The following is a 22,693-nucleotide window of genomic DNA, read 5'->3' as shown; positions in this document are numbered from 1 at the left end:
ATAGCCCTCCCCGTGCGACTGCGATGTTAGGGAGCTGCTGCTGGGGGCTGAAACTTTTGAGCGTGCCTTTTGGAAGCATGCCCACGATTTTTTTTTCCCCTGTACTAGGCATGCTGATCGTTTGGAGATGTGCATATTAACCACTTCCCCTCATACTGTTAACAGAATATTTTATTCTTACAAAATACAGCTGTGTATTGTACATCGTTTTCCTTTTCTTCAGGGCCTTTGCTCCAAACTTTAAGTAGTTGATCTGTCACAGGGTCTGTGCTTCAGCTGCCTGGCACAGTGCTCTAGGCATTGGAGGGAAGTCGTGGCTGTACGGGCCTGGATGTACCACTGGGTATAGATGCAGTGTCTGGAGCCTCAGCCACTGTAACACTAACTCAGCGCTCATGCAGTACAGCATGTGAAACAGCAGTTGCCAGCTAAAAAGCGCCACAGACCAGTCCATTGTCATGGTCAGCTCTTCAGGCATCAGGAGTCACGCCATCAGGGTCATGAAGCACAGTCCTGGATCTGGTGTCGCTTGCCTTTTCCTAAGGCCGATCATAAGTCCGACTGATAAAGCCCATGGAGGACTCCTGAGACTCTCATTACAGAAAAACTGCAGTGTTTATACCGTTGAAGACCAAGGTGCACTAGTTTGGATATCAGCATGGCAGCTGCTTAGTCTGATACATGTGATAACCAAGTATTGGGCAAGTTGTTGAATTCTCCAAGTAGGGAAGACACACCAGTGTATGTGCTTCTAGAGAGGGAAGGATTTCCCCCACCTCCAATAGTACTGTTTTTTAAGAACAATTGTTTTTTTTTCAATTCCTTTTTTGGGACACATATTAATACTTTTCACAATGTGAGAATTAGTTTTTCTTCTTAGTTTTTGTTTCCTTCATGCAACAAGTACCACTTTATCCTGGCACCAAAAACCATTAGTAGGGTCACAGTGAAGTCCAAAGCACTGAAGGATCTAAAATCCTTTCAACAAACAGTGGTGGAAAAGACATATAATACGAAACAAGTCTACTAAAATGAATGCATAAATCATTTGTGAAAGATCTTAAACATACAGAAAATATAAATGTCTTCCACAAGATTACTGACCGAGGGGGAGTTGGTGCTAGCAACAGGAAGAATCAGGACATACACTCCAGTTATGACTTTAGCTGGCAGTTACAGGCCACCTTCAGAACACACACATACATTAAATATTTAAAGCAAGGGGTTAAAGATTAAAGGAAGTGCTTACATTAAAAAATAATAAAACCCATACACATAACAGTAATGGCAGCTAATGGCAGTGGTAAATGAAATGGAAGCATTCTCATGTATGCAGTACCTATTGGAAAAAAAAATATGTGCATAACTACACAGATGTTGAACTTGCACTCCTCTAATTATAAACCAGAACCATTCATCAATATGAAAAATATTTCAAATCATTTTCATGTTACTGATTAATTTTGTAAGGCATGAATTTACAACAACCTTTTTGTTTTAATTTAGATTATTCCAACCTGCAGGATAATACTAGTATTCCTTAACACAGCTGAACTACTACCCATATATCCAACAATGAAGTAACATGAATCACAAACAAAATAACAGTTTTTAAGTATCATGTGATGCAAATAAAATTTTTAGGATATATCATTTTTATCAACATATATCATTTTTGCCATAAACTAGGGCTTCAAGCACATTCATTTATTGTCTTCACATTGCTGGCTTTCTAACAGATTGTTCATTTCAGCAGTTGATACCTTGGAGAGTTTGCTAAAAACAAAACAAAACAAAAACACAAAATGCACAAACACACACAACCCCCTTTCCCCTCATATATATGTATATGTATGCATGTGTCAAAAAAATAATTCTCTTAATAATGCACAAAAATATACAGTATTTTGTACTGGATCTACTGAGGCAGAATACAGTTGCTCTGACAGTCTCCAAAAGGCACTAATTCCAGAGGTATAGATCCACTGCTGTGAATATCCAACCATTAACTCTCCCCAGCTGTCCTGTTTTGCTGTGGTGCTGCCTAGAAAGGTGGCTTTTCAAATCATCAGATCACAGATCATTCAGGGTAAGACAGCAATGTAGTCACTTTCATCAATTTCTGTAAAGAAATCAATAAATAAATTAAAAAACAAACAAAACTTGTGGCTGGAAATTGCTCTTCTGAAAGACCCCTCTAAGCAGGATGGCATGTTGCCGTGTTGATAGACAGATATTATTAATTCAGTTTGATTTCTTAGTATTCTGTCTGCTATTGCAGGGCCAACTTTTTAAGCTTAGTGTCTTCTGGACTGGGTCATCCACTCCATAAATCCATGAATTGCCTTTTCTGAATCAGCAAGCTCTGTTATTAAACAGTTGTATCCACAAGACCTTTTCTTCCTGAGAAAGTCAAGTGCAGTGAATAACTGATAGTCAATAAATCAATAAATCAGGTCAATAGCACAGGTATTGATCTGATTGGAACTCTCTGGTACCAAGGCTGTGATCCTGAGCACAAGGCTATGTATTTCTTATTTTCAACGTGCTAACTAAATATAAGTCGTGTTTTAACACAAATCACAAGAAGCCACAAATTAGATGGCTTTTTTTTTTCCCCTCCAACGTCTCCAACATCAGACCTGTCAATGCAGTTGCCTTAATAAAAAGACAAAGACTGAACTAAATTTCTCACCATCATAAACGTCATCCTTTCCTAACTTGAGCCTCTGGCTTCTTTGTAGGGGCTTTGTTTTCTGGACTGGGTAGCGAAGATTTGTTACTAGTCCTTGGTTTGGTTTCTCATAGTTGTATATTAAATCCTTTAATGTTCTGAATACCTTTTCTGGAATACCTTCAGAAGTCTGCAAGGAAAGGAAAATAAAGTTAGTTTACAAGTCTATTTCACATAAGGTACCTTAAGCGAGAGGGACTGTGCCTAGCTTATTGTTCACCAAGGGGCTATTTTGTAAACCTGTTTGGTGACAGAATATTGTTATATCACAGAGGTACCTGTATGGTGGTGCGGTTATGGTACTAAGCATAACCTCTCTCACCATCCCTGCTTGAGTGCATTGCAGCCTAGGGGAAGCTGTTTAGTGCTCTCTGTCTGGGTTCAGATCACAGGCTTTCCATCCTAGCACAAAGAAATTTTACCTCCTTCAGTCCAATAGTCACTGCTTCTAACCAAACCCCTTCACAGCTCTGCATGCCTGGCTACATCTGTCTAAGTTCCTCCCTTCAGGAATCCCTGACCAGGGATGTAGGACCAGCCAGCTACTGAGAACAAAATTCATGTAGGGAATTCATGTAGGGAATTCATGTAGGGATTTCAGTCAACAACAGTCCACGTGCTACTGATTTTCACTCTTTTCATGAGTCAGATGTTGTTTTCTTACATTGCAAAAGAACAGAACCAGTTGCTGTCTTCTCAGTCAAATGTTTCACTCCCTGAGTCTGCCCTCCAAGACTTGCAAAGGCAGCTAACATGTCTGGGGACCCATATGAATGTTCCAGGCAGCAGCTTGTGCTTTTAGGCGGGAGTTTATTATTTGTCTCAGATTTGTCCAAGTTTATAACCAGCATCAGAGACTCGTGAGGCCAAACATGGATGACACTAAATGTAGGAGAACAGGGTTCTCACAACTGCCTTTAAACACATGGACTGAAATGCTTCCACAGCACAACCCCTGAGTAATCCATACAGAGGCTTTTGCAACACTGGCAGCTCAAGGATAGTAATGTCAGAGAGTAAGCACATTAATTATCTCTATCAAATTGAGGGTCCCACTCTCTCTACTAGTCATTGAAAGAGAAAGGGGCTTTGGATTCACTTCATCACTATCTGGCAGAGATACCTTTTTTTTTTTCTTTTTTTTTTTTTCCATCCTCTATCTTTTCTTCAGTTCACTATGGACTGGATGACTCCGCCTCTGTGTACTGGTTTTGGCTGGGATGGAGTTATCTTTCTTCATAGTAGCCCGTATGGTGGTGTGTTGTGATTTTACGATTAGAACAGTGTTGATAACACATTAGTGTTTTGTCTTTTGCTAAGAGCAGTGCTTGCACAGCATAGAGGCTGTCTCTTTGATCTTTGAGGGGATCGAGTGCACCCTCAGTAAGTTTGCAGATGACACCAAATTAGGTACGTGTGTCGATCTGCTCGAGGGTAGGAAGGCTCTGCAGGAGGATCTGAATAGGCTGGAGCGATGGGCTGAGGTCAACTGTATGAAGTTCAACAAGGCCAAGTGCCGGGTCCTGCACCTGGGGCGCAACAACCCCAAGCAGAGCTACAGGCTGGGAGATGAGTGGCTGGAAAGCTGCCTGGCTGAGAAGGACCTGGGAGTATTGGTTGATAGGCGGCTGAATATGAGCCAGCAGTGTGCTCGGGTGGCCGAGAAGGCCAACAGCATCCTGGCTTGGATAAGAAGCAGTGTGGCCAGCAGGTCTAGGGAAGTGATTGTCCCCCTGTACTTAGCTCTGGTGAGGCCACACCTCGAGTACTGTGTTCAGTTTTGGGCCCCTCGCTAAACGAAGGACATGGAGGTGCTCGAGAGAGTCCAGAGAAGGGCAACGAAGCTGGTGAGGGGTCTGGAGAACAAGTCTTACGAGGAGCAGCTGAGGGAGCTAGGATTGCTCAGCCTGGAGAAGAGGAGGCTCAGGGGTAACCTTATCGCTCTCTACAGGTACATTAAAGGAGGCTGTAGCGAGGTGGGGATTGGTCTATTCTCCCACGTGCCTGGTGACAGGACGAGGGGGAATGGGCTAAAGTTGCGCCAGGGGAGGTTTAGGTTGGATATTAGGAAGAACTTCTTTACCGAAAGGGTTGTTAGGCATTGGAATGGGCTGTCCAGGGAAGTGGTTGAGTCACCATCCCTGGAGGTCTTTAACAGACGTTTAGATGTTGAGCTTAGTGATATGGTTTAGTGAAGGACTTGTTTGTGTTAGGTCAGAGGTTGGACTCGGTGATCTTGGAGATCTCTTCCAACCTAGACGATTATGTGATTCTCTTTACTACTCTGCTCCCACATCAAATAGGCTGGGGGTGTACAAGAAGCCGCGAGGGGACACAGCCAGGAGAGCTCACCTGAGTTGACCAGAGGGGTATCCTGACATTATGCTGATGTTATGCTCAGCATTAAAAGCTTCAGGAAAGTGAGGACGCTTGTGGTTACAGTATTCGTCTTCCCAAGTAATCATTATGTCTGCTGAGACCCTGCTTTCCAGGAAGCAGGTAAACATCTGATTGCTGATGGAAAGTAGTGACTAGATTCCTTCTTTGCTTTGCTTGCACACATGACTTCACTTCACCTAATAAACTGTCTTTTGCCTTCATCAAAGTTTTCTCACTTTTGCTTTTCTCTTCCCTATCACCAACTTGTCCTGCTGTGGCGATGCTTAGCTGTTGGTCAGAGTCAACCTACTACACTCCAGAAAGGCCATGGCTGGACCTGGCCTTCCCCATCACCATCAATATATTATTTTAGTATATTGTTTTAGTAATCCAAAACAGTCTGACTTAAAAAGGAGAGGAACGGAAGTCTTCTTTCACATTTGTGGCAAAATCCCATAAGGAAAATTGTGTTTGAAAAAACATAATGTTTATTATGTGCTGATAGGCAAAACCTAGAAGAGTAGCTATAATCTCTCTCATATATATATATATATATATATATATATTTGTCAACAAACCATTAAATTCTGCATCGGAAATGGTATTTTTCATACTCAGCCCAAAACACTAATAAGCAGGAGTGACCAGCATGTGACAGCTTGGTGTGTCCTTTATGAAGTGAGTTTTGTTGCCTCATTCCACTTAAATGCTACCTGAATGTTGTCAGTCCTGTTGTCTATCCTATTACAAGCAAAGGGTTGAGCCAGCTTATTAAGTGTCCTCTCTACTTGCCTAAAAATTGAATCTTTCTTTGTGTAGGGTTCTGATTCATGGAATCACAGAATCACCTTATCTCCAGAATCACACAGAATTATGGGACGTGTAGTTGTTTCACACTGATGGGCAGGTATTTTAAAATCAAAGATCATTCCATTATTCAAAACCCTACAAGATTCTGGGTGCCATGGCAGAGCTTTCAAACAGAAAAAGCTAATTAGGAACAGGAGTAAGTAATGAAAGTGATAGATTTTTCTTCAGTACTATGAAAAAGAACTGGTCAAATCAGGCAGTAGCTGGTCAACAAAAAACAGATTGACTTAGGTTATTAGGGATTTCTGTGAAGATAATAACTACATGTAAGCTCATATGTAATAAGTATAACATTAAAAAGTCAAGAATTGAACAGAATATAAAAGAAACTTGGAAATGTATTCATAGAATCATAGAATATCTGAGTTGGAAGGGACCCACAGGATCATCGAGTCCAACTCCTGTGTCCAATGCATTTTATTTATTTTTTCAGGAAAATTGTCTTTAGTGCAATCTGTACTGATGAAATGAAGATTACTTACCTGTATTTTATAATATCCTTGCTTTTCCCTGAAGATACGGTAAGTGTAGATGAGTTCTTCAAAGCTGTGAAAAACATTGTATACATTATGTTTTTCATCAACTGTCAGACTACAGCAAATTGCTTAGACTGCCACAGCTGAACTTGACAGTAAGGTTTTGGTTTTGTTGGCTTGTTTTTAAAGTAAACTGCAATGCTATGAAAGACTAAACCCAAAGAGACACATCTAAAGGAATGTCTGATGCTAAAAACCATCAATTACATATATATTCATTCACTTTTCTATTTCATTCATATATGACGGCCTTCAAAATACTTCAGATTCTCTAAGTCCTGTTTATTCATCTATTAGAAAAAATTAATCAGGCACGTTTTCGTATGCCTCAGAAACCCAAATATTACTTTCTCCCACCTTGTCATTTCAGATTTAGCCCTCTGTACATGACAATGCAGAGCTGTTTGATTTTTGGAACACATGTATTGCTCTCTTTTTTGCCCTGTGGAGTTAGGCCAGGTATGGTAAACATACCTAAGAGTGCTGTGTCCAATCTGCACTCACTGCACTTTCCCTAGGATAGACTTGGACCAAGCATAGCCAGTTAGCTCATAGACCTCCACATCAGCTAGCTGCCTGAGCTCTCCTCCAGCTTCTTAGGTCCATTTTCTGTGCTGTGTTTTGTACTTCTACAGCTCCGTTAGTATAGATCTGGTAAGTCAAGGCAATGAAAATGCTTCAGGTTTACACACCCAGACAGGGCTGGATGTCACTGCTACTTGTTCTTGGGCAGTAAAACACAAAATAGAGCCTAGAACTCCATGCTGAGGTGCCATGCATGTGTAAGAAATCTTTGCTTCTGTAGGATGCCTGATTCCTTACTCACCGTCAGCAGAATTGCTTCATTGCACTAGAAACCATTTTGTGCAAATGTCAGCATGGGAATAAAATGGAGGCAAAGAGCAGACACATGCATCATTGATAACTGCAGTATCTCCATTAGCAGTGAGGAGGAGGGGGAGCTGTGGCCTTGTTGACTCTCAGACTCCAACCATGTTGGACTTACTGTCAGACATCCTTTTCACACTGAAAAGATGGTGTTAACATGTACCCCTACTTCAAAAATGGAGCTACAGCAAAGACCCAAATAGCTACAGAGAAAAGTGAGGTGCCTTTCTTTCCCTAACGTCGTACACCAGGGGAAAATGGGCTGCCTTCAAACTAATTAGCAACACCACAGGAGAAACCATCACCTTTCAAAAGACTGATCTACACCATAAAACACGGTTGAGAGAATTACCCAGGTTATGACAGAAGATTGCAACATTGTATAGAAAACACACACATTGGCCTGAAATGACACTAGAACGCTGTCTTAGGAAATGTATCCTATTGTACTGATAGAAGTTGGGAAGGATGAGAGAAGACAGAAGGAAAACCACATTAATCGAAGTAAGGGTAAAGAATGATTCTGTAGAAAACTTGCAGCTCACCTTTCACACGAGATCTACTGGCATTCCTCTGAAGAAAACAGATGTAGAAGTCTCCATGGCATACACAAAAGTATGAAGTTGTAGAATACTTTTCATGTAAACTGCTTTCCTTGTGAGAGCCCTCAAGTAATTGTAGCAGCATAAATTCGTACTCTTAATTTCCCCACAGTTACCCCTTGAGCTGTTCATACTTCCACGTATACCAGATGTGGTCGTGTACCAGGCTACTTCAACCTCGAATGTGTTTGTTTTGACCAGATGTGTATGATACTGGATATTTAACAGTGAGCACGTAAAAAAGAACACACATGATATTTGGGTCAACACTGGTCTGAGTCTCTGACCCACAATGTTGAAAGCAGACGCAATGGAGGAAGGAAGGAAAACCGCATTTTTAACAGACATTGGGACTGGAAATATCTGCCAATAGCAGGTGATATTAGAGACACAAGAGGTTGTACAGTAAGATTGACTGAGACTAAGGTGGAAAAGTAAGACAATGGGGAGTCCAGAGTTCAAAAACTGAGAGAAGGTTTTAAATTTTGAAATGTTTGCCCCAACTAAGGGTTTCAAAGAACTCATGAACTAAACCTAACACGTGCCTTTATATGAGAATAGTTTGATACCATAAGCTTCCCATCCTCTTGTCTATCCTCTTCTCCCCATGTGATACCTCCCTCAACTTCACTTTGCAGTTGTATCACAAGATGAATGTTGAATTCTTGGAGAGATGTTAGTAGAAAATGGCTTCCAGTCACCAACATGCAGAAAATGACCGCACAAGTTCTACTTCTAGAAAATTATTTGTCCTTTGGATTTCCCATGGTTTTGCTTACATTTTTTTTTTTTTTAATAAAAACACAAAAAAATAATAAACGTAGTTTGAACACTCAGGGTACTGATAGCTTTGGATATCTTTTATCAACTGAAACAAAAGCTTTATCAAATATAGCAATGGCAGCTGTTCAGAAGATGAACTGCAGATCATGATCAAAAAAGGCAGTAAAGTTGCAGAGAGATGTAAACCACAACAAAGCAACAACAACAAAAAAGCAATATCTGAAGACAAGTTCTCTTAATTGGTATGTATGTTCAATGGAAGGATTTCAGCTATAGCTAAATCAATTAAGCTGTCCTGAAAGGGAGAATCTTACGGCAAAAACCTGGTTTAGGCGACTTGCATGTAAATGGATGGTTACTCTGAAGAAGGTACTATGGACTGAAGTTACATAGTAACTGAAGAAGTTACTATGGACTGGAACCAGTATAAAACTTCCAGTTAGAATAGATTTACTTTGATTCAAAGAGTTGCATCCCAGGGCTACATCTTTTTTATTTTTTTCCCCTTCTTGAGATACCTGTGGAAATTCATGGTTGTCTATCTGGCTTATGAGTTTTTTTTATAATGTTAGTATTCATTCTTTGAACATAATTTGCAAGTAAAAGTAAGACATAAAGGTGAAGAATAATAACCTAAACTGATTTTTTTGAAACTCATTCTTTACCTGTCAAACATTGGAAGGTTAGTGCCTGTTAGTGCCTACTTTGACTGCGGTAGTTATGACAAAATAAACATGAAACTGCCATTACAATGAAAACTTGTTATTCCAAATCAACTACTAAATGCACTTCAACAGCTGCATATTATATTTCAAATTAACAAACTGCCTGGTCTGGGCACAAGGAAGATCCAGAGGCAGACGAACAGGATGAGATGAGTTTGTTTTGGTAGGCTGACATGTTGAACCATGAGAACAGCAGCAAGTGCAATAGGTCTGGACTACAGGAATGTCAGAGACCTGTGAAAGCTTGGGATGAGAACAGCAGTACACAATGGAGGAAGAGCTGTGCATTGTGCCTGATTAGTGATGAGATGTTTTTGAATTGGTGCCACCATTCTGACTCTCAGGTCCTCTGTGGGCATATCACCTCCCCTCAGTCAGTTGGAAGGACCAAAAATTTTGCTTGTTCTATGTAGCATGTGAATTGCTATCTATGTCTATTGACCAGCTAAGCTGAGAACAACCTTTTTTTTTTTTTTTTTTTTTAACACAGGTGAGCATCAGTTTGTGTATCAACCCTGTTAGGTGCTAAGCAATGTTTTAAGATGTAATTCTAATCCAGAAGTTGTCTTGAAACAACACTGAAAGTTTTAGTGTTGATACCTCCAATTTCAGAACAAATGCATTCCCCTCGAACAGTTTCTCTCCCTACTCAGTCACTGACAGTCTCTCAGTTTCTGAGCCAATCCTCTACCACCCTCCCATTTGCTATCTATAGACAATCCTTTCACCTCTACAAGCCCAGTACCTGTTATACCATTGCTGCCACTCCTGCAGTTTAACTGTTATTTTTGTTAATGCACAAACTAAATTCAAATATGCTGCCTTCTTTCAGCATTAAAAATCCAGAGGCTAGCTGGAAGCCACATGCTTTTGTATATGCTTGCCCAGAACACTGTAGATAGACAAATTCACAACTGCAGACTATCACAAAGTGGATCTGCTTTGCCCTTAGCAAAATAAAAAAAGAACCCCCTTCCCTCCCCCCCCCCCCCCAAAAAAAAAAAATAAAAAGAAAAAAGGGAGGGAATGCAACTGTGCTAGTGCAGCACTGCACTTAACCTTTATGTCAGCTTGCATCTGCCCACGATGTACTCAGTAGATGTGCACTTTGTTACTTCAGTAGTTCAAACTCATTACACACACAAGTATATCATCGCTTTCTTATCTACCTCTACTGCATAAGATCTCCAAAGCCATCCTCCCAAGTCAGGGACTAATATTGTCATTTCTCCTCTGTGCCGGGATCTCCATTTGTCCCTTCTGACAGGGTGTATATATCCTTTCCCTCATACACTCCCATTGCTCTGAACATCTCCTTCCACACCACACTGGAGGCAGGTTCCTGCAGTTCCCTCCCCAAGTACTCCGTTTGCTCCCCACTTGCCATTTCACTTCTTACTCCATTTCTCTGTCATTTCCCGATCCTTCTTTCTTTTATCCACCAACACAATACTCCATTTCCCCCTCCTTTTTCTCCCTTCTTCTTTGATTTGTTTCAAAAGCAACAAGATTTTGCTTATTGACAAAAAATGCCCTGATATTTCTGAATTAATTAATTAAATGTGGTGTTGATTTTTTTCCCCACATCACACTCAAATACACCCTCAAGGAGAGCATAAAATCTTTTAGGTTCAAACAGAAAAGACTCAAGAGTTATTAGCTTATAAACCATGAGCGCATTAGGAACAGATCAATTATATATGAAAACTTGTAAAACAGGTGTCATGAAAGGGAAATAAAAGTACTATTCCCTACAGGAAAAGAAAATCATAAGGTTTTAATTGTGGTAAGTTAGGGACTAGTGGTAGTAATTTTTTATGTTCATCTTGTTCATGGGTTTGCCATATGAATTTGAACAATACATTACAGCTTTCAGTCTCAGCTTATATTCTTACATCAGATACGGTGTAAGAAACACAAGGCTAAGGTTTCACCAAATAGTCAGAAAGCATGTGAAGAAGGACATGCTTTATATCGTACTATGAGACTTTTCAGGGTCTCGATAGTGCTAAAATGCTATTTACTCATCATTACAGAGGCAGTAACTTTGAGTGACTTTCTTCTCACCATGTTTTGGCAGGCTGAAATATTTCCTCTGGGCTCCCTTTATTGTCTGTAGAGAGAGACCAGCATCACCAGAGAACAATTAATCAATCCTGTGTTGTATGAATTGTCTTTTGCAAATGCCACCCTCTCACCACTCACTACAAAGGAAGCCCAAGGCAACCAGCATTGCTTGAGTACATCTACACCAATACTTTGAATCTGTTAATGTTAGGGAAAGAATTAGTAACATTAGAGAATATGAACCCTTGGTTTTGAATCTATCTGAAAACTCATAAGAAATCTAGTATTCGAGTACTTACAAAACACACAGACACAAGGCTCCTTCCATGCTTTCGCTTTCTCGTATTAAATAGCTACCATTCTTTCCATTCTTGCACAGCAGTTCTTCACAGGCTTTCCTTGTTATCTTTCCGTGAAAAAATGGGAACTCCATGGACAAACAGGAACGAGCTTCCTTGTCCTTCAGGCCAATTCCAGGAACAGTCAGAAGACTGACATTAAAAGAAGACTTACTCCAAATGCAGCTGTTGAGAAACAATTGAAGCTGGAAGTTTGAAGTACATACATGAGTTCATCTGTGTTGCTGCCACCAGTCTGTCGGTAATGCAGTTATAGTTACCAACTTAATGCTTGTGACAGCAGGCAGGAAATGGGAAACGGTTTGTCTACACTAGTCACAGTCCACATCAGAAGATAAGATTGTTCTGTCATGCCCCAGAGTTGACATTTGAGTCGTGTATCATGCTCTAAGCAATACAATAGCTAAGTACAGTACAGTAGCTAAGACGCCTTAGCATAGTTATATTTTAAAGTCAGTTTTTACCTTTAAAGTTGCTCAAAGCCTTGCCAGACTCACCTTATAACACAATTGTTGATTGTTGTTATTTTTATGGTTTAATCAAATTTTCAAGTTTCAATGAAAGATGATCAGCAATATTTGAGAATTAGATTTTTCAAAACAGGCCATTTCAAAACAGGCCCTGCTCCCTTCTTAATTTTAAAGTATAATTAGTTTTTAAGGTATAACAACTTTATCAAGAAGTTCCACTGTACCTATGCCATGACTTAGAAAACATGGCAGGAAGGAAAAGGGGGTTGGACAGGGTCTTTTGGCACCCCAGGAGGCTGCTGTGAGATCCACCAGGGCAGGATACAGCCACGTGTAGAACTGCTGCTCCCTGACTGAGGAAATGCTACCCAGCTCCATGGCAGATGCTCTCCCAGGCATTTCATAGTTTCCCTGCTGGAAGGCAAGGACTTGGGGCTGGGGGGACCACACAGACCTGCAGAAGCAGGGGGTAAGAACTAGGCTGGACTGTGTTTCTGAAAGAAAGGAAATTGAGGGAGGACCTAATGATGTGAAGGAAGCTAGATTCAGAAGGTGAGACTGAAAAGAAAACAAGCACTGATCATGCAGATAGAGTGAGGCTGGGTTTCCAGGGGAGAGGGATGGAACAGAGAAAGCAGGAGACACAGAGTCCTCCAAGCTGGGGAGAAGGATCTGGGTCTGCTGCAACACAGCCTGCTGCCGAGGTCAAAACAGAGTCCAGATCCATGAGTGCTGGCACTGGCAAAGGCCTTCCCAATTTTAAAGCGCACCATTTGCATGTTCACCTCCCAGCTCTGTCACCTGAGGACAACTCTGAAGTCATCTCATAAATGTGAAATTTCCATGAGGCAGCATGGTGTGGATGACTCACCCAGAAGGACAGCTCTGAACAGGAACAAGAGCAGCTGTTTGTTGCTGCCCAGGTTGAGGCACTTTATTTTTCCTCTGCAGTGGTAGGAAAACTAATATTCAACAACAGCAAATTTCTCTTTCAGGAGCATAATGACTGTTCTTCACATTTTTATCCATAAAGACTTCATTAGCTAGAAACAGAAGACGGTAAATGCAGTAGATCTTGTGGGTGTGCATCTAGACAGTTATTTAAATGGAAATGGCAGCCACACATTATATTATGGCTAATATTGTACCGGTATAACATCTAAGGATTATCAGAAAATTAATGATTTTTTTTTTTCATTTCTGAAATGAAGAGTCAGAACTCCTTGTTTCAAGGTCTGGGCAGTTACTGAACTCATGTAGTATCATAACAATGGTACTTACACTGGTGAAAATGGCAGATTTTGAGCTTGGTATTCAACTCTCAAGTGGCATCAGATGTTGATGAACTGCTCCTGTTGTGTCTAAGGAAGCCAACTCCTCTACCTGCTTGTTAAAGAATTAGTTCTGATCTGGACACAGAAAAATTAAGGCGAAACCAACAACTTCCTTTCAAGAGAAAGTGCAACGGGCTCAGAGGCTCCCCCCTTCCAAGAAAGGCAGCAATTCCCCTGTATCGAAACAAGTGTTGGCTTCCCTTCTCTTTAGAAACACTTCTGTTTTGCTTTTCAGGAGAAAAAGGTGTCTGTTTCTTTCCCATTTGTTGCAGATCTGGGTGAGAACATGGGACCCTGTACTTCAGTTGTGTACAACTGTCAAGCCAGCTTTTTTAAGCTTTAAAAAAACTTAAAATTTTCAGCCATCACCGTAAGTTTCTGTTAGGAAGTGAAGAAATTTTTTGTGCCACTGGTCAGGCGTGTAACACCCTTCATGTGTTTATGAGCACAGTCCCATTTCCGATTTATTTCTTTCAGCTGGAGATGGGGCCAACGGCATGCTTGATGCAGCAAGATTGGAACTGCCCTCTAGTCAGATCATTGTTTGGAAAACCTCCTTCCTTTTAGGGTTTCCCAGTTTTTTATTCAAACAATGAAGTAATAATCCCAGACAGAAGTTCTCACTGTGAAACGGAAACTTCAATCATACAAAACCTTCTTGTGGTTCAGTGTGCATGTCGCAAGTTTAGTAGAGCTCAGAATTTAAAGAATACATCAAGGCAATATGGTTCTGCAGCTCCTTGACAGTGTTCAATAGAAGAGGGTTACCCAGGGTTTGATGTGATCCTTTTACCTTACCCAGCTGTAGTATTCAAGTGGAGTTGAAAATAGGAATTTGATTTAAAAGCAAATATCAGAAAAATAGAACAGAAGAAAATCTGGGAGGATAAGAGAAAAGAGAGGCTGTAAATACCATTTGGTCTATCACTAAACCACAAACATGATTCACTGACCGGACATAGACTCGTCACTGTCTCTTGCATGCATACGTACATGTACATACACTTTGCTCTGGCACTGGTGGGCTAGTCCATGGTGAAAATGCAAAGCACTGGCAAAGATGAAACAGGACTTTCAGGTCACAGTTGGGGATACCTGTTGACAGACACTGTATAAATACCTGGAAGGTGGTGAGAGATGCCCTTGTTAGCCACCTCAGAGCTGTGCCACGAGCCTCTACCTCATTGAATTTCCACCATGTACCTTTGGGTCACATAATGACCTACTTCCACGGGCCAAATTTGCCAATAAATTTAGACCAAGTATTTCCTAATAAGTATTTCTGGCTTAACAAATTTAGCGAGCAATTTTGACTTACACAAGCCTGCATATGCAGGCTGCTCTCTCTATATAGTCTGAGAAGTGGTCAGAAACATGAGCTGATGGTATTGACTGCAATGAAACCTGAAAGTATTTCATGTTATGGGCCAGGGAAGTTCACAGAGAGCACAATACTTGGGCTTCTTCACAGTTGTTCACTGACAGAAATTCTTAGCTGGTATAATGTCTGAGAGGGTCTCATCTGAAATCTGAAAGGGGTGTTGCCTACGTGACAGTGAGGAGCAGAGTCTTTCTTGGTGAATTCAAGAGAGTAATAATTCAGGATTCATAGTAATTTTTGTGTATCCAGACTTGAGCCTGGGCTTCTGATCAGTGCAGAGGAGCTTCTGTAAGCTATAGTGGACAAAGTTGTTCTTGTTTCTCAGCCACAGCTAGTTCTTGAGCTACCTGTGATCACAGTGGTGGTAGGGCCTGAAGCCGCGCTAGTTCATGCTAAGGACAGTTTGTGGCAACAGTGGCTTTTCGTTTCAGAAGAGAAGTCTGAGAACTGCTCAGTCCTGAGTAATTTGTGACAAGAAGCCTGGGAAAGTAATGGAAATGATGCCTCAAAACAATGTGCTGAGGAATCCATTGCACAAAATTGCCTGGTCAGAGGGCAGGGAAGGGTGCAAGAAAGACACCATGCACCAGCTGGGTCCCTCCAAGCCTGCTGTGGGCTTGCATGATGGAGGCAGTCATGCTGAAACGAGCCTCTGGGCATTATGAGTCACATTTTAGCAACACTAAACCAGGCTGTGGCTGGTGTGAATCTGCTCTTAAAATCATTTTGCTCCACTTCAGAATAGGACTGGGTTGCATTTTTTTTTTTTCCATCGTCCACTGAAGGATGGAAAGTTCCTAGCATAGCCTCCTACAGTGATTAGCTGACTTTTTAAATGTTAGAGGAAAAAAAAAAAATCTTTTTCCAAAGAGAAAGACTGCTTACTCTCAAGCTTACATGGAAAATCACTCCCTAAATATCTCGTATATCAGAATAATCATTATTCTATATTCTTAAATAAATGCAACCATTTCCTTCAGTCTTTCCCCAGAGGTTTTCTAACCCTGCAATAGTTCTGTTTTTCTCTGACACAACTTTGGCCACTACTTCTATAAAATTTGGTGCCTCTGGCTGAACAAAGTCTTTTGACTAGAGGAGCAAGATAGGTAGCTACTATTCCTTGCACAGAACAGCTAGTACTGAAACAAGACCTGCAACGTTTTTTGCAGCAGTGCCAGGCCCCAGTTGCCTTTAACTCCAATTTTCTTTCTGCTGTATTGCTACCTTCACCCATTTTCAGTTTTTCCTTCTGTTCACGTAAAACCTAAAACTTACTTTTCATAGTAACACCTCATATTAGTGTGCACATTTGGCATTCAGGTTCTTCCCCCTATACAGGCTGCAGCTTTAACACAGCAAAGCTCGTAATAGTGGCTCTGGTAAGAAAAGGAAAGCTAAGGAAAAGCTAGGTTGCTTGACATGAAGAGTTGTTTTCAGTAAATAATTGTAGGGCACAGGTTGGAGTTAAATTGAAAGCTGTGGTCAAAAGATGCTAAAGGCAAAGTCAGTGTGCTTGAAAACTGCTAAAGTTGTGAATAAAACAGGAAGCTGAAGGATCATTTGTAATTTGACCAGGTAGCAAAAAGCACAACATATGAAAACAAAAAGATGACTTCTAGCTAAGTCTCCTGAAAATTTGACACGTTCTTGGGCTGTGCTGGCAGACAGTCGTGTTACTGGGGCTTAACTTTACAACCGAACCAATAAAGGGTTTTACAAGTAGTTAATATTCTATAGTAACGAATTACTTTTAATTTTGAAAACTTCACAACCGTTGCAAAACTGGAGACTGATGTAAAAATCACGCTATGTATTGCACCAGAGCACAAAGCTTTTTGTGATGTTGATGGCAAGATTTCCTTCAGACTGAAAGTAGTAGTTATGGTGTAAATTCAGTAAGAAAATTTCACTCGTGTCTATCACTTATGGTTTGCTGTTGCAGTTGATTGTGAAATGTTAGAATATTTCCCTAAGGCTCCAAAGTTTTTCCATTAGCATTCTAATCAAATGTAAACCTAGGAGGAAAAGCGTGATTTATAATCCTCCTAACAGATTGACTATTTTTCAAAATACATTTTTTTAAAAAAATACGAGTAAATTTCAAACTTCTCTGTGCTAAATTAGAATTAAACGGTCATAGAGCTGAATAATTAAAAACATTGTACACCTATAAAACATATACATATGTGTAAGCAGGGGGTTTGCTTATAATTCAGTATCACGATAGAATACAAAAAAAAAAAAAGCCTTTTCAGTGGCAACCCGGTCATCAGGGTTGTCAGAGACCCATATTCAATTATTCCCTGAAGCTACAATATTTCTGATTTTTGTATTTCAGCTAACATATTTCTTGCAGAAAATGTCAGAAAAAAAATGAGAGATTAAGTTTTTCGTTACATAAGTGTCTTCAATATTTTTAAATTGAGGAAACTGGTGGCATAAAGTGACCTCTCCAAGAGACCATGATGCCTTCTGAAAGACTTTGGCCAGCCAGAGGGTTTTTGAGGGCTATAGAATCCCACTTGCACCAGAGCATTTCACTTGCTGAGCAAACGCAGAGAAACAATTCAGCCTGACCTGAAACACACTCCAGGTATTAGATTCCAACAAATTTCCTCTTATAATTTAGTGAAACACAATTTCCACAAAGAATAAAAGGCCTTGGAGAATGATATGAAGGGAAATAATATATAAAGACCATTTAAGCTAATCTTAAAAAAAAAAAAAAAAAAGACCTATGTGCAAGCATTGATCATACAACAAGTAATTCATTAGAGCAGAGTAAACTGCATTTGAATCACTGAAGCAGGCAGGAATATTTTTTTCTCATCCCCTCTTGCTCATGGAGTTCTCAGTTCTGGTTCATTTTTACTGTTTGGCAGATAAAGCCTCCTGCTGCTGCTGTTGCTGCTATCAAATTCATATTCAAACCAAATGCTCCATCTCGCAGCATGCAAGCTGTGTGAAATGATTCTCTGACTTGTTGCCTCTTTTGGTGGTTTTACCCTGATGGGCAGCCAAGCTCCACCACAACCACTCTCTTACTCCCCCTCAAAAGGAGAGGGAGAGAAAAAAGTATGCTGGAAAGAAAAAGGCTCACGGCTTGAGATAAGGATGATTCCACTAAAGTGGAAAGAAGGAGGCAAACAAACGAACAAGCAAGCAAAAGCCATACAGAAGCAAAAAGGGTAGGAAAAGAACAACCATGCTGTACTTCCCATCAATGAGCAATGCTTTCACAAGAACTGGTTTTCTCACCCGTGAAGGAAAAATTTGTCATAAGATACCACTTAAAGTATATGCAGAAAAAACAAAAACACAATAAACAAACATGGCACTGGGAGCTGCTTTCAGTCATGGCCCAGCATGAGCTCTGGCTACTGCTAGAACACAGCCCTGCCGGGTCCCAGCCCATCGCCAGCACCAGGGTGAAAGCCCTGAACATGGCTCCAAAAACTTACAGGAAGAGATCTGAATTTACAGAAAAAAAAAACAGATTTTACCGATGGGCTTCCTTGCAAATTTGAAGATAATCAGTCCCAAACAAGATATCAATTTTTAACATGACTTTCAACAAGCTCTCAAACAGACCTGGTTTGCTGTGTGCCCTCTTGGGGAGCCCAATTAGACCCCTCTGCTCCACAGCCCTAGGTCTTTACTACATGCTGGGCATTTTGTGTTAGCTTGGAGTTATTTCCTGACTGCCAAAAAATAAGGAAGGCCTGTCATGCTGATTTGTCACATTGAAGTGATTCAACAAATTGCCCTGTCAAACTTAAAGGAGCTCTGTTGGCTTCCTCAAGATCTCTCATAAAATAACAGCTCACTTGGCTTGTTACAGACAAATATACTATGGTTACATTTAATACTGGGTGACCAGCAGGTAGACTTTGGCTATTTGAGTGGCTTTAGAAAGGTACTCAAACATTAAAAACTTAAAAACCCCCCAAACATACAAGAAATTCCTTTCATAGCAGGAATGAAAACAGATTTCTGGATAATGTTTCAGAATTCCTCCAGTTCTTTGTTTTTTGTTTTAAACTATGACTAAATTATGTACAGAAACTAAGAAGGAACCAGCAAAGTAACTGATACAAAACAATGAAACAGAAAGATCTCCTGCCTGCATTACCCTATTGTAATAAAACAATACACATCCATCTACCTAAAGAAAGACACAGAGTGAGTTTTCTGCCATTCTGGCCTAGTCCTACAAAGGGATATGAAGGAATGACATCTGCAATTGAGACCAAGCTCAAGAGACTTCCTAAGAACTCTCTTGCCTAAATATTTTTGATGGATTAGGAGGTGCTGCCATTTTCTTTCCCTATTTTAATGTTTCACTTAGCTGAGTGAAAAAGAAAGGGAAGGCTGCAGATCCAGGGGAGACCCGTCTCTTTTTCCTCACAATAGGAAACAGCGAGGCTGATGGGTGCATGGCACCTCTTTTGTTTTGATACTACCCCTGGACTGAGGGCCGCAGCAGGATACTTAGGTCAGCCCCCAAATTTTCATATATGCTTTATTTTAATGGACCCATTCCTTTCTTATTTAAGGCAGAAAAAAATATAATTTCTTAGGTGTTAAGAAACAGAAAACAGCAAGGAAGGATTTTGCATACCCACCTCAGCATGGATCTACCCTGTTTTTTTAAGGGACATTGCTATGAAGGTGCAGGAGGAGTGCATTGGAGCTGTGCCCCAATGGCTGCACAAGTGCATGAGCAAAAAGCAGTGGTGTGTCCTTTAGCAAGGACTTCCTTTGTCCACCAGATTCTACATTACCCCAACACAGACACTCTATCAGTTGTCTCAGGAAAGGTCAAGACTTACTTTACGTGATGATCACCTGGAAGACCCTTGATAAATGTATGCACAGTTGCTCTTCCAGCAGAACAGTAATCCTGGGCTGGTTGTAGTAGTCATTAAGCTCAATGCACCATTCCTCCTTCATCTCCAGTAGACAAAACCCTTTCACTAGACAAAAACAACACAGTGAGATCAGAATGTAGTAGCTAAAAACCCTCATACTCTCATTGCAGGAGCAATAAAAATCAAGGTCTCCCTGTGTCAGGGGAAGAATGTTTTCTTCAAGATGTAGAGACGTACCTTTGAAGACTTGATGGTCCAGCATAGACCTGCTGCCTGCCAGTGACTCTTCTGCAACACACAGAGTATTTATTATTATTACTGAGATACCCAGTTTCCATTTACATTCTGTTAAAGAGAAAGAAGAGCTTAAACTTGCATGGTATACAAACAAGACATGCATCTTAAAGCATCTAGTATTAAGAAAGTGGGTCGGGGTACAGGGAGGCATCATCTCAGTTTTCAAATAGTTTTACTTGAACTAAGAAGGGCTGAGGAAGCAGGACTGCAAGTCCAGTGGAGTTGCTGGTCCTCCTTAAATAATTTTTACAACACCCCAAGCCTCCAAATCTTCCTCTTCCTTCTCCTTCAAATCACCAAGGATGTGAAGTGCAAGCACAAATGGCAGCACCTGTGTGTTCTGACTGATTTAATCCCCAAAAGGGATTAAGTGAATGATTGTAACTTCCTCCACAGAGACAATATACACATAACCCAACTTTTTTTTTTTTTTTTTTTTGGATGTCTGACTGAATTAAACAAACTACAGCCATGGAAAATATATACGGACCTGTTGCCCAGCTCCTGATGGTGGCTCTTCACCCTGAGGCCACTTCAATCCCGAGCTTTCCATCACAGCTGCGGGTGGCTGTTTACAAGGGCAGTTCTCAATTTACGCTTCAAGTCTCAGGAAAATTCAGACTGGCTTCTTGGATGTTAATTAAATCTCTTGTGTTTAATTAAAAAAATCAATATGTATTACTTCTTAATATTTCTCATCCCAGATTGTTTACCTTGATCCTTCTGGTAAGTGGCTTTTGCCAAGCATTTTTTCCCTGCAGGTTACAGAGTGGGGCAGAAGCAATGCTCCCCAGGCACTTGCTCAGCTTGAAAGTGTTATGTTGGCCAACACCAAGCAGACACGATTCCCAACATAACTTGTACCAGGAAGGCTAGAAAAACTAAAGCATTTCCTATCTGTGCCTTAACCTCCCCCTCCTTTCCATAAACACAGCAAGGGAAAGCATATGCTACCATGATTAGCTTGGAAATTCGCAGGGATAATCTTACAAGTGCTTGGTGCCTTCTGCAACTGGGCTGATGTTTTTAACAGCTGCAGTTCAGGCTGCAATTACTTCAGGGGCTGAGCTTGATTGTTAGGTTAGTTTCGTTTAGGCCTGCTTCCCCTCCAGCCCCGCGTCTTCTTTGCATTGTTGTTTTTAACATCAGATCTCAAACAGAAACAAAGGAAGCAATAGATCCGTATTCCAGCTGACTGCCTTAACCAGCAGCAAAGAAAGCCACTGCTTCGGTGACAAGCAGTATCCTCAGGGAGTAATGTACTGAACCAAAGAAGGACCTCCATTCCTCTAAAAGCTGATCTAATAGCTGGTCAAAATTTCTGTGTGGTCTCTAGATGGCACTGTGACTCTAAATAAAAGTTAATCTCAAATGAACAGCCCTCTTAAAAAAAAAGTGTTTGCATTGCCAGTTGGGCAAGAATTCACAGCTGTCAAGTGACTAGCTTCCACTTCTTTATCTATCAGAAGTGTAGTAATAGCTTTATTTATAGTGCTCAATTACTACTTGGGTCACAACACAAGCTTGTGCTTCACGAGATGCCCTCCTGAGTTTGTTCACAGCTAATACTGCAAATATAGCCAGCTGGGTACTGTTACATGTTCTTTCTTAAGTAAAGAAAATAAGATAATTAGGGACTCACTTGATTGCCTTTCAGTCCCTGTAGTCCCAAGGTGTGTTATCAATAGCCAGGCTACTAGAAACACTTAATGGAAGGGTTAATTGGCTCTTCACATCTGCTGGGGATCTGTGTGATCAGCATTAGTGAATTCACTGCTGGCCATCATCTTGTTAAAGGCATGGAAGGACATATTATCCAATGTCTTAAATCAGTAGAAATGTATATATATATATATATTTGGTTTTGAGTGGAAATGAACATTTTTGGAGTGTTAAAATAAAAATCAACTTTCCAGTCTATGTTACTGTTCAGAATTGCTACTTGCAGAAACACTAGTGTAGGTAATGGGTGAAGCACAAACCAAAAGCAAGTTCAAGATCCCAGGGGTCTTCTGTATTATCAAAGAGATTTGTATTTAGTCACCTGCTGATTAACAGTAACAAAAACCAGTAACTATTTCCTTGGTGGAAAGCAGAATGACACATTTTGTGATGAAAGACCTAGCTTAACATCTGGGATAATTCATCTGTGTGTTTGGGCTGCAATTGGATCACAGCTCTAAGAAGAGTAGAATGAGAGAAGAGCACATTTTTCCACACACAAGCTTTATCTGTCCTACTCTCAGATAGAATTTGGAATTAAAGGAAGAGCCAACCTGAAGTATTCTGGTTGATATTTTGCAAAATGAATCCCCCTCTTTCACCATTCACGTCCAGAAAAAAATGAAAGTGAAATCACTTCTTGTTTATGGAACAGCAGTTGTAGTTTTTTTTAGC

General features: G+C 40.6%; 1 protein-coding gene across 3 annotated transcripts; it reads right to left on the bottom strand.

Annotated features, from left to right (window-relative positions):
- Positions 1-154: 154 nt before the first annotated feature.
- SH2D1B (SH2 domain containing 1B) lies at positions 155-20,889 on the bottom strand. 3 transcript variants are annotated; one of them, XM_050711880.1, is made up of 9 exons: positions 20,787-20,889; positions 20,237-20,287; positions 19,961-20,104; positions 14,741-14,842; positions 13,695-13,796; positions 11,884-12,108; positions 6,466-6,529; positions 2,696-2,864; positions 162-2,122 (listed from the first exon to the last, which is right to left on the bottom strand). In XM_050711880.1, the coding sequence occupies exons 6-9, from the start codon at positions 12,015-12,017 to the stop codon at positions 2,085-2,087; spliced, it is 405 nt and encodes a 134-aa protein (XP_050567837.1). In that variant the 5' UTR covers positions 12,018-12,108; positions 13,695-13,796; positions 14,741-14,842; positions 19,961-20,104; positions 20,237-20,287; positions 20,787-20,889; the 3' UTR covers positions 162-2,084. The 3 variants fall into 3 exon arrangements, with proteins under 3 accessions (XP_035396331.1, XP_050567837.1, XP_035396335.1); XM_035540438.1 differs by lacking the exons at positions 13,695-13,796; positions 19,961-20,104; positions 20,237-20,287; positions 20,787-20,889 and adding an exon at positions 18,632-18,668 and having other exon boundaries at positions 155-2,122; XM_035540442.2 differs by lacking the exons at positions 14,741-14,842; positions 19,961-20,104; positions 20,237-20,287; positions 20,787-20,889 and having other exon boundaries at positions 13,695-13,856.
- Positions 20,890-22,693: the final 1,804 nt, after the last annotated feature.

The sequence above is a fragment of the Cygnus atratus genome, chromosome 1 (genome assembly GCF_013377495.2).
Source record: "Cygnus atratus isolate AKBS03 ecotype Queensland, Australia chromosome 1, CAtr_DNAZoo_HiC_assembly, whole genome shotgun sequence".
In the NCBI taxonomy this organism is placed as follows: domain Eukaryota; kingdom Metazoa; phylum Chordata; class Aves; order Anseriformes; family Anatidae; genus Cygnus; species Cygnus atratus.
The sequence above is the reverse complement of the archived record's forward strand: the minus strand, read 5'-3'. Positions and strand labels throughout refer to the sequence as shown.

Bases quoted from the DNA above. Each gene is read 5' to 3' on its own strand.
- SH2D1B (XM_035540438.1), bottom strand. The intron at 2,865-6,465 runs GTAAGTAATCTT...CTTTCCTTGCAG, and splicing joins AAGGATATTATAAAATACAG to ACTTCTGAAGGTATTCCAGA. The intron at 2,123-2,695 runs GTGAGAAATTTA...ATTTCTTTACAG, and splicing joins AAAGGATGACGTTTATGATG to AAATTGATGAAAGTGACTAC.